We start from the raw sequence: 18513 nt of genomic DNA, 5'->3' as shown, positions 1-18513 counted from the left end.
GGCTGGCCTCGAACTCACAGCGATCCGCCTGCCTCTGCCTCCCGAGTGCTGGGATTAAAGGCATGCGCCACCACGCCCGGCTGGTTTGTGTCTCTTTTGATAATTATTTGTTTCCAATATGTAACCTCTTTTCTGCTTTTTGGTTAAGAGCAAGTATATACGTAGTGTATGTAAAAGTCAATCTTGGTTTTAGTGAAGGTGAAATTTTGGTTCTTGTGGGGCTGTAGAGGGGGATGTTATTATTGACTTAAGTCTTTAGAGTCATCAAATTGTTAGGCCTTGTACCTGATCTAGTCCAGGCCTTACACCTTAAAGTGTCCTAAACCGAGACTTCTTACACTAAGTGATTTGGTTAATGTTAACAGACCTGTTTAGTAACTGGGCTGGAACTGAAAACCAGTCTCCAGGCAGAGTCAGCTCTTTTTTTCCCCTGTTGTCTGCTCTTACACTGTTGTTTCCTCTCTGAAATTTAACCTTATGCTCCAGCAACTACACATTCTGTCGGTCTTGGTACGTGATTAGCAGCATGAGGAAAAGGACACAATTACGTAACTCTCAGCTTCACAATGGCAAAAGATGGGGGTGGCTTGTAAGAAGGGGGGGTTGTGATATGCAGAGGATGAGCAATCACTGCCAAATATTTTCAGGTGTTATGATCACAATAAATTATTGGCCATGAAAAATAGTCCATACAGAAATACCAACATCCATATGTGCTGCTGAGATAACAGAGACTGAGGAAAGTCAGGCCGTATCTCCAGAACACTGGCTTCTTCCAAATAGCTGAAAACATGGGCCGATTGACCAGGTGTTTGGCAGCCTACAGCTCTAGTCCCTGTTTCCAGGGCTGGGAAAACACAAGTGTATTTTATAAAAAGACGCCTTAGTCTGTGACTAATCAGTAATTTGTGGAGAAAGAGTGGCTATATTTTTGATAGTTTCCCTTTAATTTTTAGGAAATGTGCAGAAAAGTCTGTTTATAAATGAAGTGGAAACTATTTTTTTGCTCATTTTTGGATAGAGACTGGAGGCATCTGAATCATTCCCAACTGTGTGGTTTGTTGTGTTGTCTGGAATATCTAGGACACTGGAAAGGAAAAGGAGGTGCTCTGTGTGCATGCGTGTGTGTGTGTGTGTGTGTGTGTGTGTGTGTGTGTGTGTGTGTAAGGGAAGGCAGAGGAGAGAGAGGGAGGGCGGGAGGGAGGAAGAGAAGTGGGGAGACACATTTGGGGAATTTGCTCCCTCCAGTGCCAAGTGGGAAAGGACGTGAGTTCTTCACATTAGGCAGAAGCAGCCTGACGTAATGCCATATGTACATCCTTCTTTGTGTTAACTTACAATTCGAAAGCCCTTGTGATTATTCACCTTGATTCCTTGATTCCTTGCTATAGAGAATGGAGAAAGCCAGCTAGCTGGCAGAAGCTATGGGGGAGAGGACCTGAGCGCATCTCTTGGCACTGAGAGAAACAGGAAGTTCTGTTAGAAAACAGAATGAATGATAGTGTATACTTCTCCCATACACATGGACTCACACACACAGACACACAACACACACACACACACACACACACACATTAACTTTTATGGTCAATAACGGATGCAATGTTTATTTTAGTTTCATATTCAAACTCCTTGACTAGGATTAGTGACCTGCAATGTTGTTCAACAACAATTTTTAAAAAAAAGCCATTACAGTATAGACGAAAGGTCAGAGTAATTGGAAGCTCACTTGTTTTTTGAACATGCTCTCAAAATAGAGTTGAGGACTTGGGGGGTACTTATTGAATGTTTTATACTGCTATTTGTTTAGTATGCCTATACGATTGAGATTTGAGACACACAACTTTCAGAAAACTCCTGGTGGCTTAATTAATTCAGAGAATACTCATGGTCCTGACAGCTACACATACCTTACGTCATGACCTATGCTATGTTTTTATAATTGCTTCACATTTCAGAATTTCTATTTATAACAGTTCCTTCCCTTATAAAGGGCTGATATTAGTATATTAGCAAATGTTGGTTCATAAAAAGAGGCTAATTGCAGTGGCTCTCTCTTGCTGATAGACTCTAACTTGATATTCTAAAATCTGCTTTTTTGTCATTGGCTGCTCATTTACATTTTCCCCTCACAACTCATGTTTGCCAGCTTTATCTACTCAGATAAGCGTCCAAACTGTGTACTAAACATCCAGCCTTTTTTATTCTTTCTACTTTCACCAGTGTTCTTCTCATGGCCTGCCTAGGAACTCTATCCATTTCTGTTTTGTTTTGTTTTTTTAAAGCTCAAGGAAAACCCCACAAGTGTTCTCCAACACACTATAGAGACATCACAAATTCCTTGACGCCAGATATGATTTTTTTTCCAGTATCCTCTTTTGTGTCCATCAAGCACATGTACACAGTATATCTTTAAGAAATCCAAATAAGGGCTAGAGAGATGGCTTAGAGGTTAAGAGCACTGGCTGCTCTTTCAGAGATCCTGAGTTCAATTCCCAGCAGCCACATGGTGGCTTATAACCATCTATATAATGAGATCTGATGCCTTCTTCTGGCAGCCAAGCAAGCATTCAGGCAGAACATTGTATACATAATAAATAAATCTTTAAAAAAAAGAAATCCAAATAAATTAAGTCTTCATAACAATGGGGGGTTGTTTATTATTTGTTCTATTTTGAGTTCTATTTTTTTGAGGCACTGGCACTTTTTTTTCTAACGTAACACAGGCTGACCTTGAACTTATGATCTTCCTGACTTTGATTCCTGGGTGCTAGGATTATAAGCCAGAGCCACTATGCTCAGCATAGTAATGATGTTATAGGAAGTATACTAGTGCACATAGCTTGCTTTTGTTCTCATCTTAGTAGATACAAATCAGTCTTGCCATTATGAATACCTTGAAAGTCTAAAAATGCCTCCTGTGAACTACTGACAATTTTCAAGCCCAGAGAGTGAGCAAAAGTATGACATGTCCTTAATTTTAAGTGCCTATTCATTTTGATTATTGGATTTTCCAACTGCCTAACCCTATGGTGACATCGGAATAAATCAGATGTGATTATTATAATTCTCTTTGAGAGTGATGTCTTCACATTTTCATGCCCACAGCCTGCCAAAAATAAAGCTCATAAAAGCCAGGGGGAATAGAGGAATTTCCTGAAAGAGGTAAACAAGCACATTTTCTTTTTCTCTTTTCATTTCCTCTAATTCATCACTACAAATAATTCTTTTGGGGGCGGGGGTTCGAGACAGGTTTCTCTGTGTAACAGCTCTGACTGTCCTGGAACTCACTCTATAGACCAGGCTGGCCTCAAACTCACAGCAATCCGTCTGCCTCTGCTTCCCAAGTGCTGGGATTAAAGGAGTGCGCCACCACTGCCCGGCCAAATAATTCTTAAATGAAGCTACATTTAGACATCAAGAGTCTTGTTACCGTATATTACCTGGAACTAGATTAAGCTTCTTCCATTGGAAAGTAAAGCATGCGCGCGTGCGCGCGCACACACACACACACACACACACACACACGCACGCACGCACGCACGCACGCACGCACGTGCGAAGAAAGATTGACACAGAGCTAAACATTCCCAGACAAAGAGAAGGAAAGATGTAAGACTTGGAGAATGAGCTGGGTGGTGGTGGCGCACGCCTTTAATCCCAGCACTCAGGAGGCAGAGGCAAGTGGATTGCTGTGAGTTCGAGGCCAGCCTGCTCTACAAAGTGAGTCCAGGACATCCAGGGCTACACAGAGAGACCCTGTCTCGAAAAACAAAAAACAAACAAACAAAAAGACTTAGAGAATGTTCAAAGAAAAGCTACAGTAAAAGTTAAAATATTGGAAAAGAAGACATTCCAGAATCTTATCACTTTGATTACTGTCCTTCTTCATACTCAGTCACTCTGTCGTCCCTCCCCTTTCTCATTCTGCCACCGTCTTTCCCCAGTCAATTGTCTGTGCACCCACTTGACAGCCACTTCTCTTGGCTAAGATAGTCACCCTTTCAACTATTTACCAGTGAGCATTTGATTAGATCTGAACCAATATGAGTATGAATATAAACATGAGACGATTCATATCTTTATTAGAGACTGAGTTGGAAAGAGGGTGTATTTGCATAAATATGTATGCATCATCTGAGTATGCACATTCCTGCCTGAATCTGTGACTGCAAATGGCTCTGTGGCATCGTATCAGTGTGTCTATAAATATGTGTCACTGTATATGAAGATTAATGTCTGTGACATCTACTGACAAGTTGGACAGGTGTGGATCATGAGGGCAAGATAAACTTTCTGTAGACAACCTAGAGAGGGTTAGAGACTCAAAATAACCATTCTAAGGGTAGGCCATGCAGGGTTAGGGACAGTCTGACAAGTGAGCCAGACATCTATGCTTAATTAGACACGTCTTCAGTAGAGACCAGGGTGGCTTAACGTAGATGAGAGGAAAAAGTTGTTGCTATACCTGGTTTACTTGGGTCTCGAGTCACAATTGCTAAATATAACAAGAAACACAGCACTCAATTTAACATTTCTACCAAACGTAAAAGAAAAGGAAAAAAATTAGTTGGGATTTGTGCTCTTTGAGGTGTGGTAACGATCATAATGGATGCATGGGGATGTCAAGGCTAATAGCTGTCAAGGGGGTTTTCAGCTAACTCTGTCTTCAGCCTTCAACTCCAGATCTTAAAGTTACTATTGCTTGCAAAACTGGCTTCTCTTAACTGTTCAAGACTTCTTCCCCATCATATGTATGTATAAATCCAGGACCAGGTATGGTGTTGAATGCCTGTAATCTTAGTACTTGGAGGTAGAGTAAGGAGGATCAGGAGTTCAAAGTCATTCTTTTTTTGGGGACAAGGTTTCTTTGTGTAGCCTTGGCTGTCTTGGACTCACTTTGTGGACCAGGCTGGCCTTGAACTCCCAGAGATCTGTCTGCCTCTGCCTCCCGAGTGCTGGGATGAAAGGTCAAGGTCATTCTTGACTCAGTGATTTTGAGTACACCTAGGCTACATGAGAATGTGTCTCAAAAAAAAAAAAAGACAACACAGAAAAACAAACACAGGCAAGGACATGCTGGCACATGCCTGTAATCTCAGCACTTGGGAGCAATAGGTAGGAGGGTCACTCATTGCAAGTTTGAGTCCTGCCTGATCTATAGAGTGAGTTCTGGACCATCCAGGACTACATATCAAGACTCTGTCTCAAAAATAAGAGAACAGAACATGATTCTAAAACAAACCAAAAAAAAATCAGAATCATTCTGTAAATAGCTTACGTGGGTGTCTGAGTATGTGTGCTTTAATTCCATCTCGACTAAAACTGCTAAGACTTAACCTGAATCCTTGTCTTTTCCTTCCAAGATTTCATCGATGTCTCTGGCTCCGCATTCATGTAGTAGTAATAGGACCTTGTGCTGGAAGATATTTTCTGTTGTCATCTCTCTAGCTTACGAGGAAGTTTAGCAAATAGAACTCCAATTATTTGTGTCCTCACCTTGATGTTTTGAGACTGTTTTGTTCCAGGTCTTTTAGTCACCAGTGTGAGCTAAATCACTACTGTGAGAATACTGTGAAGCACGATGGATGAGTCAGGTTACTTTCAGGATGATGAAAATCTTGTCTGTTACTATCGGACAAAAGAACCTATTGCATAAAAGTAATATGTGTAAGAAAATATTGAGGAAACAAGAATCATTGAGGCTAAAGGAGTGACATTTGAAGATGAAAACGGCGAGGGTCTGCAGATTGAAAAGACCACCCAACAATGGGTCATTCGTGCTAAGAGATTGCTGTTTATTGGGAGTAGCAGAGCTGCTTATATAGGGGAGGAACTAGCAATCAAACAGCACTGTGGAAAGTCCCCAAGAGGAGGCAAACCTAGGGGCAAGTCATGAGACTCAAAACAAGAAAATGAAGGCAACCAGTGGAGCACAACGTTTCAATTGCAGACAAAAACAAGTAAAGGTTGCTGGGTGTGGTGGCCCACGCCTTTAATCCCAGCACTCGGGAGTCAGAGGCAGGCGGATCTCTGTGAGTTCAAGGCCAGCCTGGTCTACAAAGCAAGTCCAGGACAGCCAAGGCTAACACAGAGAGACCCTGTCTTGAAAAACCAAAACCAAAACCAAAACAAAAACAAAACAAACAAACAAACAAACAAGAACAAGTAAAGGTCAGTACCAGCACAGCTGCAGTTACCCACAATAATGCCTTGTTCTTTGTCTCACCTGAAGATAGAAGGACCAATTACAAACTGTAGCATTAGGGATTTGGGCTAGAGAATCCTGCATTCATTTGACAATTAATCAACACTTACTTTGTTTATTGGATATTTTGTACATTATGGCGGGAGTGGGAGCTGCAAGAAGGCACAGTTTTTGCCACAGTGGGGCTTTGAGCTTAGTAGGGAAGACAGACACATCAATTGAAAAATCCAATTCAGTTTGATTGCTAACATGATAGAGATTTGCACAGGCTGCTCTGAATCCCAGAGTTTAGGCTAGGGAAATGATATCATCAGTCTCAGAACTGAGAATTGGAGATAGATTTGTGATCAAAGAAGGGTCAAAATAGACAGACTCCATGAGGAAAGAACTGACAGGGCTCAGTGAACAAGTGCAGTGGTTTCAGATGGTGGAGAGAATTAAAGAAGGGTGTTTGAATTGGGGATGTCTTTAAAATGGAGGCACTGAAGACAGAAAAAAAAGTAAGGAAGAGGTACCATGTAATTATGGGTCACTCAACATCCATTCATCAGACATTTGCTGACCATCTATTAGAGGCCAGGCACAAGAAAAGATGTTGATATTACAGTGATAAATACAGCTTAATCTCAGCTCTGGTGGAACAAGAGGAGACAGACAATTAAGACGATGGTTATAAGGTAATGCTAGCACAAGAAGTTATGAGAGCCTCAGAGGGACAGTAGGAGAGCCTTTGGGTAGGTTTTAGACTTCCTTATTGGGCAATGCTACAGAATCAGTGAATGAGGATGTTCTGGTTAAGAGAACAGAATGTGTTCAAACATCTGGCAGATGGAACCCATGGACTCTTGTAAGAACTGAAAGGGCAGGATCTAGAAGGAACTGAAATTCAAGGCTTTCCGGTGGCTGAAAAATCATGACTAGAGGAGTAGATTTAATTGGCTTCAGAATGTAGGGACAGCCATGCAAAAGGAGGTCAATGGATAACTCTCACAGTGCTGTGGTCAGTGGTCAGACGTTATATATGAAAGGAGAACAGATTAAAGAGAAAAGATGGTAGCCAAAAGATTGGTGGTAAGGAGGGGCAATACAAGTAAATTGGAATTCTGAGGTTCCTAGTAAAGTTGGCATTTACTCACTATGATGAGTGTTACCAAAATAAATGCTGTATATAGATGTTCTTAGAAGTTCCAAGTACAATTTACTTATGTAAGCTAAATATTTAATTAATACTGCTATGCATCCTAAAAAGAAGGGAAACATGCAGAATGGGTTCAAATCACATTCCTGGTCATGACAGAAGTGGAGGTGTGAGTCTGCTCAATATATGCAGATACAGATATATGCAGATAAATAGGAGGGTGTGACAACCCATTTCACCTGGCTTGAGGGTCTGGCCATCTTCTAACAAACCTTAAGTAGTGTTGGCTTGTGTGATACACATCTAGACTGTCATTCGCATCTCATTGTAGGACATAGCTTGTATCTATACAACAGCAAATAAATGTTGGGAGAAAGAATAAACTCTAACATAAGGGTGTGGGCTTCAGTTTGTAGACCAGATGGTGTGTTCTGTTGTTGAAAGGCCATATGTAATTGATATATAAAGTGACAGACTGAAGCAAAAGCAAAGTAAGTATTTCTAAGACAAACACTTGAGGAAAAGATGAAGAAGGTAGAACATGAACCGCAAAGCATATTAAGGTTCTGTGGCTTCTTGTTTTTGGAGGAGCAGGTAATGCCCATGTATGGATAGGATTAAAAAAAAAAGAAGAAGAAGAAAAGAAAAGAAAAAGGATGCTGAAGAATGGACATTATAGCACTGACTCAGATATTTGTTTTGCTTGTGGAGACAAGTTCTCACTCTGTTGGCTAGAACTCCAGGATGATCTTCCTGCCTCAGCCTCTAGAATGCTAGGATTACCAATGGATGGATACACACACATATGTATATATACATATATTCATATTTTATATGTATGAATATTTATATACACATATCCATAATATATGTATATATAAAAGCACACACACACACATACGCACTGAATTTGTAAATTCCGTTTTCTGTTGCAGTGAGGTTTAAACATAGGGCCTTATACATGTTAAGTAAGTGCTCTACCACTGAATTACATCCTTAGACTTGATGATGATGAGGAGGAGGAGGAAGAGGAGGATGGGGATGATGATGACTTTACTTTCCCTGGTTTTAATGCAAAAACAGTCATTCTGGTCCTTATTTCCTCATCTACGCCATGATTCTATTCCCTACCCCATTTCTTCTCTATGTTTACCCTTCTCTCACTTTTCCCAACTGAATTACATGACATGGAAATCCATGGAAGTTGTCTTTATCTTTAAAAACTTAACTTTGGGGTTGATTTCTTTTTTCTCACTCTTATCCTCTGCCCCAAGATTCAATTCCCATATAAAAACCCCAAAGTCTGTAATGTTGCCTAGGTTTACACAATATTAGCCCTGTATCTTTTGGAAAGCTAGATAGAGCACAGGCCTTCGATGGCAATACTAGTTGTCTTAACAGAACGAACAGAAGAGCTGGAGCCCTTTCCAGGTTTTAAGACTTACTGGATCATGTGTGTGTGGCTACATGTGCCTCCACAGCATGATGCATGGCAAGGGGAGAGTAGGACCCACTTTATGCCATAAGAGGAATCTCTTGCCATTTAATGAAGATCTGTTTTTTTTTAACATATGACCTAAATGTATTGAGGGAAGAAAGAAGAATGTTACCTTAAATAACCTGTGTCTTAAGGAAAAAAAAAAAAAGCAATCATTTAGGTGAGTCAGAGAGGGCGTTTTGAAAAATGGGATGCTGTCTGAAAGAAGAGTGGCCTGTGCCTGGCTTCCTGGATGGAAAGAAAGTCATGTTCTTTAAGAAAGGGACTACAGAGCATAAAGAGACCAAGTCTATACAATACAAATGAAATAGAATTAGGGCGAAAATGGAATCAGCGTAGTCGGCCAATTTAGCTAACACCGGCCTCTTACAATCTCAATTATGGAAGCCAGCCAGATCTTCCCTTCTTTTTGTGCTGTTTAGAGCCGTGTACAATTTTGTGGGAGCTAGAGTGTAGTCGTTAGAAGGTGAAGAGGGTCTCAGAGTTGCAGAAGCTAAAATGGCTCTTCCCCCTCACAAAAGGGAAATGCAGAAAGACTCAGAGGTAACCTCCTGCAGCAGGAAATGGGAACTTCATCCTGCTTGCCCTGCCAACCTCCTGTCCCCGTTTCCTGCCAGCAGATATCTCCATTGCAATCTCCCCTGCCACTCTGGCTCTCTTGCTGTCCTGGGTCAACTGTTTTGAGAATGTTGTATTAACTGGGCTCAGACAGAGGGAACCAAGCCCAGCCGTTAACTGGAAGACGAAAGAAAGGAGCAAAACAAAGTGATTCTTCAAAACTGAGTTACAATAACAAGAGACATGTTTACGTAGACATGAAAAGATTTTGTGTGCATGCACACACAAACACAAATCTACCTTGTTTACTGGACATGATATGGACAAGATAGTTATGTGGCCAAATGAAGCACGCCATTCTAACCTGGAGTGACCCAGACATTTTAGTTCTAATGATTTGTGAGTGCTGGGCATTTTGGAAAGGGTGAAGAGACCGGCTGCATGACTGTTTCACTTCACTGCTTCCCTACGAATATGGTCCTTATTGAGAATCACTCGCAATTAGAAAGGAGGCTTTAATTTCTTACAAATGACTAGGAAGTAAGGAAGTGTTCAGTTTCTCCCCGCCCACCCCCCCCACCCCCCCGTTACGTCTCACAATGTAAGAAATTGGTGGCAAAAAGCCATCTACAGATGGTGTTTTCATCAGCCAAAGATTTAGTTTTCAAAGCATTTTTCGTATTAATAAAGCAAGGTTGAAATTAGAGTCATCTTGTCAGTCCTAGAGCTGTGTTGTTAAAATGGACTGGCATTCCTCAGATTGCTAGGGGCCAGAGCAAACCAACCATTTGCCGTAATTTTGGGATGGTAACCCAAGGCCTGTAGTCTAACCAGACCCCAAATTATGTGTTCAGCCCTAATTTTTGTTTTCTGTAGCTTTATACAAGCCACGAGTCTCAGTTCAGGACCATAAATAAGGAGCACACAGCGGGGATCTTAGTCGCACTCTGCGGTATGAATTATTTATGATATAGCAATTTCGATGCCAGCTTTACAACAGGTCTCATGTACTTGTTAAAAAACATTCTCCCAATGGAATCACGTGTTAGAATGGAAACACATTGCAGTGGCAAACATAGAATTTTGAACATTTTTTTCTTTTCTGGGTTTATCAATCAATGGACTACTTATCCAATATGTTGATATAATGATTTTTTTTAAATGTGGCATCTCCATTTATCCGAGAAGGTGGACTACTCAGCTGGAGGAACTCTTGGATTGATTGGATCCACGAGTGATTTCCCCTTTCTAATTTACACTAGACCCTTTGATCAAACTGAGCTCTGTTCTCCTCACTTGATGGTCGAGCTTTTGGAGAGGAGTCTAGGCTTGCAGCCTTCTGATCTACTCTTACCCCATATGATTTAACATCTATTTCCAAAACCCTACTGAAACTCCTTTTCCGAGGTTACTTGTGACCTCTGATTACCCAATCCAGCCTCCCCCCACATCCTTTAAAATAAATTCTCACGTTCTCTTTGTCTTTGCACCTTTGACAGTGATGAATCTCTTCCTGAAACATGTTTCTCTTGATTATCCTCTGAGCTTGGCCTAGACCTGTATTTGCCACTGCCTTGAATACTGCAGCATCCTCACCACCAGTGTCTCTGCCTCCCAGGCCTTCCTGTTTTGCTTTGTTCCCCATACTGCTGTTAGGTTACTATCCTAAATGATTATGTCATTTCCTCACTCAACAGCCCCTGGTAAACCCCTGATACTAAAGAAAATAGGTACAAAACCATTTGTGCATTCCAGACCCTCAAAATATGGCTTTCTTCTCCCAACGGGTTCTTATCATGTAGCATTGGCAGGCCTGGAACTTGCTCTATAGCCCTGGCTAGCCTGAAACTCACAGAGATCTACATATTTTTGTTGTCCAAGTGCTTGGGCTAATGGTGTGTACAGCCACACCCAGCAAAATAGGGCTTGGAACTCCATTTCCATCCTTGTACCCTAGCCAGTTCTAGCCAAAGTAATTGATCCTTGAATATAGATGGTATTTATTTTTTCTTGAGAGAAGGAGTCTTACTGTGTTGTTCAGTACATAGTGACTGAACAGCAGTTGAAGCTCATAGGCTCAAGTCATGCTCCTGTCGCAGCCATCTGAGCATCTTATTCTATATGCCTGAAACACCATATCTTTCATCATCTCTGTCTGTTAAATTCATACTTGTACTTCAAAATCAATCTTTTTTTGTTTGCTTCTATTTTAAGACAGGGTTTCTCTGTGTAACAGTCCTGGCTGTCCTAGACTTCCTTTGTAGACCAGGCTGGCCTCGAACTCACAGAGAACCACCTGCCTCTGCCTCCCAAATGCTGGGATTACCAGTGTGCACCACTGTGCTGGGCTTCAAAATGAGTCTTAACTTCATTTTCTCATCTTTGAAAATCACTGCACCCAGGACACAAATAGATGCTCAATACATTTTTGTTGTATTAAATCCCTGAGGTGTCATTTCTTTTCTTTTTTTTTCCCTTTAACACTTATTTATTTTAGTGATTGAGCCTAGTTCAATGACTGCTGCCCTCCCCTTCCCTCTCCTCCTTTCTATTGAGAACACAGATTTAGATGGGGGCAGAATTAAGGAAAGATGACAGGGACACAAGAACTAAATGAAACAAAGCAGAGTGGCATGAGTCACTTCCGTGGAACTAAAGCTAAGGTAGTCAAGAAAGATCTGTGTGCTAGTGACTAGTCTATTATTGTAAAACACCAATACCAAAGCTGACTTATAGAAGAAAGAGTTTATTTTGGTTTACAGTTCCAGTATCCTAATGGGGAGGCCTGGCAGCAAGCAGCAGGCATGGTGACAGGAGTAGGAAGCTGAGCAATTAGTTCTTCATCTGTTAACAAGAAACAAAGAGAACCAACTAGAAATGGGGCAAGGCTATATTCTTTCAAAGGCTACTGTCTTAGAGTTGTATTGCTGTGAACAGACATGATGACCATGACAAGTCCTATAAGGAAAAACATTTAAGTGGGGCTGGCTTACAGTTCAGGGGTTTAGTCCACTGTCGTTATTACCAGGAAGCATTGCTGCAGGCAGGCAGACATGGTGCTGGAAAGGTAATTGGGAATTCTACATCTGCACTGGCAGGCAACAGAAGGAGACCACCACACTAGGCCTGGCTTGAGCTTCTGAGACCTCAAAGCCCAGCCCCTAGTGACCGACATCTTGCAACATGGCCATACCTACTCCAACAAGGCCTTACCTCCTAATAGTGCCACTCCCTATGGGCCTATGAGGCCATTTTATTCAAGTCCCTCTAAACACTGCTAAAGTGTGCAAATACCTGGTTCTTTTAAAAAAAATAATTTGTTTCTTTTATTTGCATTGGCATTTTGCCTGCATGTGTATCTGCGAGAGGATGTTGGATTCTGAAACTGGAGTTACAGACAGTTGTGAGCTGCCATGTGGGTGACGGGAATTGAACTCAGGACCTCTGGAAGAGCAGCCAGTGCTCTTAACCACTGAGCCATCTCTCCAGCCCCTCAAGTTCCTGATTCTATGGAGGATATTTCATCATCATGATCTGACATAAAGGGAAACAAGAGTTAAGCTGGTTCTCAAAATTCCATTTGAGAACAAGTGAAATCAGATTAGCCAGCCTAGAAGTACTTACATCTATATAAGTATATCTGTTGGGACACATTCAGAAAACAGTGCCAAGGTCATTAAGGAGCCACCAGCTACTTACTAGACAGGAAAGGATCCAAGAACAAGAGTCCCCTCTCTTTGTCTATGCCCCTTGACTCCTCAGTGTCCTTCCCACCCTGTCTTTCAGTGTCATGAGCTTTAAACAGCTATAAATGATAGCAACATGGAGACAACAATTAAACAATGAACATGACCTAGGGAAAGAATACTACCAGACTAAGGGTCAGGAACTTGGGGTATTATATTTGGGACATATTTGGTGCGGCACTGAGATGTTGGATAAGAATGTCGTATATACTGAGACCAGGGAAGCAGCTATCAAAACTAACATTTGGAAATAGGGAAGAAGGAACACCCATGATCAATATAGAGAGACATATTTTAGTCTTTACACAAGGAAAGTAAGAGGGTAGCTTGCTCAACTGAAAATGTGTTAGAGTCCTGTGTACTGGTAAAATTATGTTATGTTCAAAATACCTGTGCAATGTTTCTAATGTGGATCTAAAAGGAACTGTGTACCAGTAAGTGATGGTAAGTAGTATATATTTTGCAAATATAATCAGGATTTGTGTTTGAAACTGTGTGTCTATGGAAAGAAAACTGTGAGATACAAAATTTGATATTGTTGAATATTATACTCAAGGTACAATATATTTTTCATGAAGATGCCTATATATATATGTAAGTATATAATGTTATAAGCAACAATGCAAAACATTATAGAATATTGATTCAAAACTGTAGACTCTAATCCAGGTCTCAGTCATAGCTGTTGCTATATACTTGTTTCATAGCTGTAAAACACGTGACTGTCATTCTACCATGCATGTCTTTCATCATTAAAATGATAGCATCTCCTTCTTTGTAAGGTGAAGTTGTGCGTGCGTGCGTGCGTGCGTGTGTGTCTTGCGGAGTGTTTGGCAAGAAGCAATCCTTCAATAAACTATGGGGCAGGGGAGACAGTACAGTTGGTAAGTGGCTTGCTGTGTAAGCATGAGGACTTGAATTTGATCCCCAGAACCCATGTGGAAATGCTGGGTATGGTGGTGTGCACTTGTAATCCCGGTGCTGGAGAAGCAGAGGCAGGCAGATTTCTGGGGCTCACTGGCTAGCCAGCCTAGCCTAATTGGTGAGCAGCAGGCAAATGTGTGTCCTTTCTCAAGATGCAAGGCAAATGGCTCCTGATAAACGACCTTTCAAAGTTGTCCTGTGCTCTCCACAAGCATGTACACACACATGTATGTACACTTACATACATGTGCACTCATACAAACATGCACCTCACATGCACATACACACACAGAAAGTATACTTTACTTAGTCTATTCATTCATAAAAGGTGATATTACCAACCTTATTTCTCTTATGCTGCTGGAATTTTTTTTTTTGAGAGCAAAACAAGGTAACTATGAAATGGTTTGAAAAATTAAAGATAATATAAAATTACAAAAAAAATAAAGTTAGGTTGTCTTAATGCCAGTACATTCCTACAGTAGTCTACAAAGTCGTGAATGTCATCTGTTCCCCCAATCAGGGCAGACGGACAGTTCTTGGCCTGTAGCAGACTTGGTAAGTCTGAAATACCAATCTATTGAGCTGATGGTGTGGCTCAGTAGTAAAGCACTTGTTTAGCATGTGTGCAGTTCTCGGTTTTATGGCCATGGGGGGCATATGCCTACAATTCTAGGACTTTGTGGGTTGAGACAGCCGATGAGTGTAAGTATAAAGCCAGCAAGAGGGAGGCTCTGTCTCACCTTTGAGCCCCTACCCCCCAGAAGGAGGGGGAGAGCTCTGTCTTTTGGATGACTGATTTCCATATTATATTGGTTCTAAGTTCATTGTTCTTTTTTCCCCTTTCTCCCATTTCCTGCTGTCTTCATACCCTCCACAATGGTAGCAAACTCTGGAGATGAACCTCACCAACCTGGTTAAGCGCAACAGTGAACTAGAAAATCAAATGGCCAAACTAATCCAGATCTGCCAGCAAGTTGAGGTACGTAACAGTAATATTCGCTAATCCTTTCATTGGATCTGAACTGGGTGATCTTTGGAGGGACTTCACTTTTGCCAGATTGTGGTTTAGCCATCTGGGGAGAAGGACCGAATGATAATGTAGATGATCTCATGCCATTAGGAGTTTTGGTCTAAGAAAGGTCAGAGATGTGAATGATTTTTAAGATTAGGTAGGGGTAATGGTTTGTGGGGAACAACAGATGGAGAGAACTCTCTTCTGTTGAAATAGTAGATGGTATGAGAATCATACAGGAAGTGATCCTTCATCAAACTCCATGTTATCACTTATAAAGTCATTACGGGACAATTTGGGAATGATGAAGCCTAGGGTAAGGTGATGTTCACTCAGTACAACATTCTTTTCGATCATCACTGCTTTCCTGCCTCCTAGCTTATCCTTCCTTCATCCCATAGCCCTGGCCCTAGCTATGTCCTTAAGCATCATCTTTTCACTTATTTTTTATTTCCTCTACTTAGTCTTTTTGTTATCAACAAAGAATTTCTATGATTAAGTTGTCTGTGAATTATGAACTTCTGTGTAATAAGACTGCAGTTTAAAAATATTAACAACATTGAATATTACAAGAGCTTTGAAGGGGAGTTCAGTGCTCTTTGGCACTGAGAGGTGTTATGCTTTCTTTTTTTCTCTGAAAAGCAGATATGAAACGCCATATATATAATCTTGTTTTGTGTGATTTTATGGAATAAGTGATAATTATACTTAAAATCTAAATATAGGCCAATAAAATACAGGATTTTTCATGGGCAGTGATTGGATCATTTTTTTCTAATTCTATATAGAACTTTATAATCCACTCTTAGTCTTACTTGTATGACAGATAAGAGATTAAGTTTGTTTTGTTTTAAATGATGAAATAATTTTTATCATGATTGCAGTTCAGGATTCCTATTTAAGACTGAGGAATATCTCCTAAGACAATGAATCCTTATACATAAGTAATTCCAGATCCCCCAATTGTTTGGTCTTCTTACAGTCTTGGGTTTCTTCTAGTATAGTGAACATCCTTAAATAATGACCATCCTCTAGCACTATAACCCCCTCTGGGCACTACTCTATATGGAGGTCGTGGGGTACTGGTTGAACTCACGTGTGAAACTGTAGAATATGGTGGTATGGGTGTAAGGAGAAGCATAAAGAACCAAAAGAAGGGACATTGGAGTGTTAGTTGGAAAACTGCATTCCTGCTTTCACTTTTCCATGAACTAACTGGTTACATGAGTGTACGTCAGTGAGGGCCTCTCCTTCAGTGTCCTTACCTGTAAAATACAAAGTTGAACTGACACTGTGCTCTTCACTGCCTTTCCAGACTTCACAGGTCCTGGCTTTGTCAATGGCTACTTTGCTTCTTTTGTTTTTTTTTTTTCCTCTCCTGTCTTATCCTTTCCAAGAATAGAGAAACAAAGAAGAAAGTCCTTCCGAATAGTTTTCAGCCAATCAGAATCCCTCCATGTTCCATTTTAGCAAAGCTTCTGATTATGCTGCTAGATTATGGTGTAAGAAGCCCTCACTGTTGAAGGGACAAGAGAGCATTGTAAGCAGAAGATTGGATAAGGGATCCCTCAGCTGAGAATTTGATTGACAGTGGAGTAATAGATAATAGTGAATAAAATATGGTTAAAAATAAAACTATCATTGTATTCATTCTAAATCAAAAGACTATTAAGTATAGAGAAAGCAATAGTCAAAAAAGCAAAGTTACAGTTTATCCCATTGCTCTTCCATGTTAGAAGCGCTCTAAAATACTTTTTTTGGATTCCTGGGGAACTTAACCACCCTGTTTGTATGTATGTATGTATGTATGTATGTATGTATGTATGTATGTATGTATGTATTTTCCTCTCATATATTACATCCTGACTGCAGTTTCCCCTCCCTTCTCTCTCCTAGTCTCTCCCCACTTCTATCCTCCCCCCTACAATCCACTCCTCTGTTTCCCTTTAGAAAAGGGCAGGCCTCCCAGGGATGTCAACCAAACATGACATAACAAGTTGTAATGAGGCGATATACCTTCCCTCATATTAAGGTTGGATAAGACAACCCAGTAGGAGAAAAGAGTCACAAAAGCAGGCAAAAGGGTCAGAGACAGCACCTGCTCCTACTGTGAGGAGTCCCACAAGAAGACCAAGGGACACAGCCATAAGTTAGTTCTATGCAAAGGACTTAGATCAGACTCATGCAGGTTCACTCGCTATGAGCCCTATGAGCCCAAGTTAGTTGATCTGTGTTTTTTGTAGTGTCCTTGACTCCTCTAGCTCCTCCCTCCCCTTCTTCTGAAGGATTCCCTGAGCTCTACCAAAGAAACCAGTTCTTAGCCAGTGTGGTGGCGCACACCTTTAATCCCAGCACTTGGGAGGCAGAGGCAGGCAGATCCCTGTGAATTCAAGGCCAGCCTGGTCTACAAAGTGAGTCCAGGACAGCTAAGGCTACTCAGAGAAACCCTGTCTTGAAAAGCCAAAAAAACAAAACAAAACAAAACAAAACAAAACAAAACAAAAGAAAACTCCAAAAACAAAAACAAAGAAACCAGTTCTTGTTGAAAGCCAGATAGTTTAGTTTTACAATTAAGCTTAGTTGTTTATGGGTTAAGATGTTTTTAGGTCTAGACAGAAGTTTTTAGGTTGATAGAGATGAGATATCGTAGTTATTGATTTACATTCAGATTGTAGACTTATCAAGATAAGAAAGATATTTTCTCCCCGAGGTTGCCAAATACAAATAGGCAAAATAGTATGAATGTAACATTTATATAATTCCTAATTCTTTCATGGTCCTTCTTGCTGTATGTAGTTTATTGTATATATGTGTAATAATATAAATGTATATGTAAAAGTAAAAAAAATTGAAAAAAAAGCAGTTCTTTTTATTATTTGCTCTGGTCTTTTGAAGTGGTAGCAGCAGGCATCAAAAAACCATGCATCGTTGTGTTAGTAGGGAAGGATGCACTCTGGCCTTTGGATAACAGGTGATTTTTCTTTCTTTGGGTGCTGGGGTACCTGCTAGGCAAGTACTATGCCATGGAGCAATATTAGAGCCCAAGAAATGATAGTTCAAGTAGCATCTGAAGTTAGTGTTCAGAGGTTAACCTGTGTCTTAAGAAAGTAGTGCCAGCTTAAGTAGAGTAAGAGGGAATCCCATGGTGATCGAGCAAAGTAGCTATTTAAGTAGCACCCTTAGGGATGCTTATTAAATCCCATTATGTGAGCCACTGTCTGCTCTGACTACACAAAAGATCAGCTTTTGCTACTACCTTTCTGTGAATGGCATCACGCTAGGTACAGGAAAATAGCTTAGGCATACTATCTACACACTGAATGGCTTACACACTGTAAAACTCACTCTGATGTAGTTACACCTGTTCAGGAGCTATAGATAATGGAATAAAACCATTGAGGACCAACAATGAACAGTGTTGAACAT

At 40.7% G+C, this 18513-nt stretch overlaps 1 protein-coding gene across 3 annotated transcripts in view; it reads left to right on the top strand.

Moving 5' to 3' along the window:
* Window positions 1–18513, top strand: part of MID2 (midline 2) — a 113431-nt gene that overhangs the window by 17280 nt on the left and 77638 nt on the right. For all 3 annotated transcript variants that reach the window (XM_084790270.1, XM_084790269.1, XM_084790271.1), the window contains exon 3: window positions 14959–15054. In XM_084790270.1, the coding sequence (XP_084646396.1) occupies window positions 14959–15054 (96 nt within the window). The remainder of the gene's footprint in view (window positions 1–14958; window positions 15055–18513) is intronic.

The sequence above is a fragment of the Acomys minous genome (assembly GCF_964271855.1).
Source record: "Acomys minous genome assembly, chromosome: 7".
Lineage (NCBI taxonomy): Eukaryota > Metazoa > Chordata > Mammalia > Rodentia > Muridae > Acomys > Acomys minous.
Note: the sequence above shows the minus strand (reverse complement) of the source record. Positions and strands in the feature narration are given on the sequence as shown.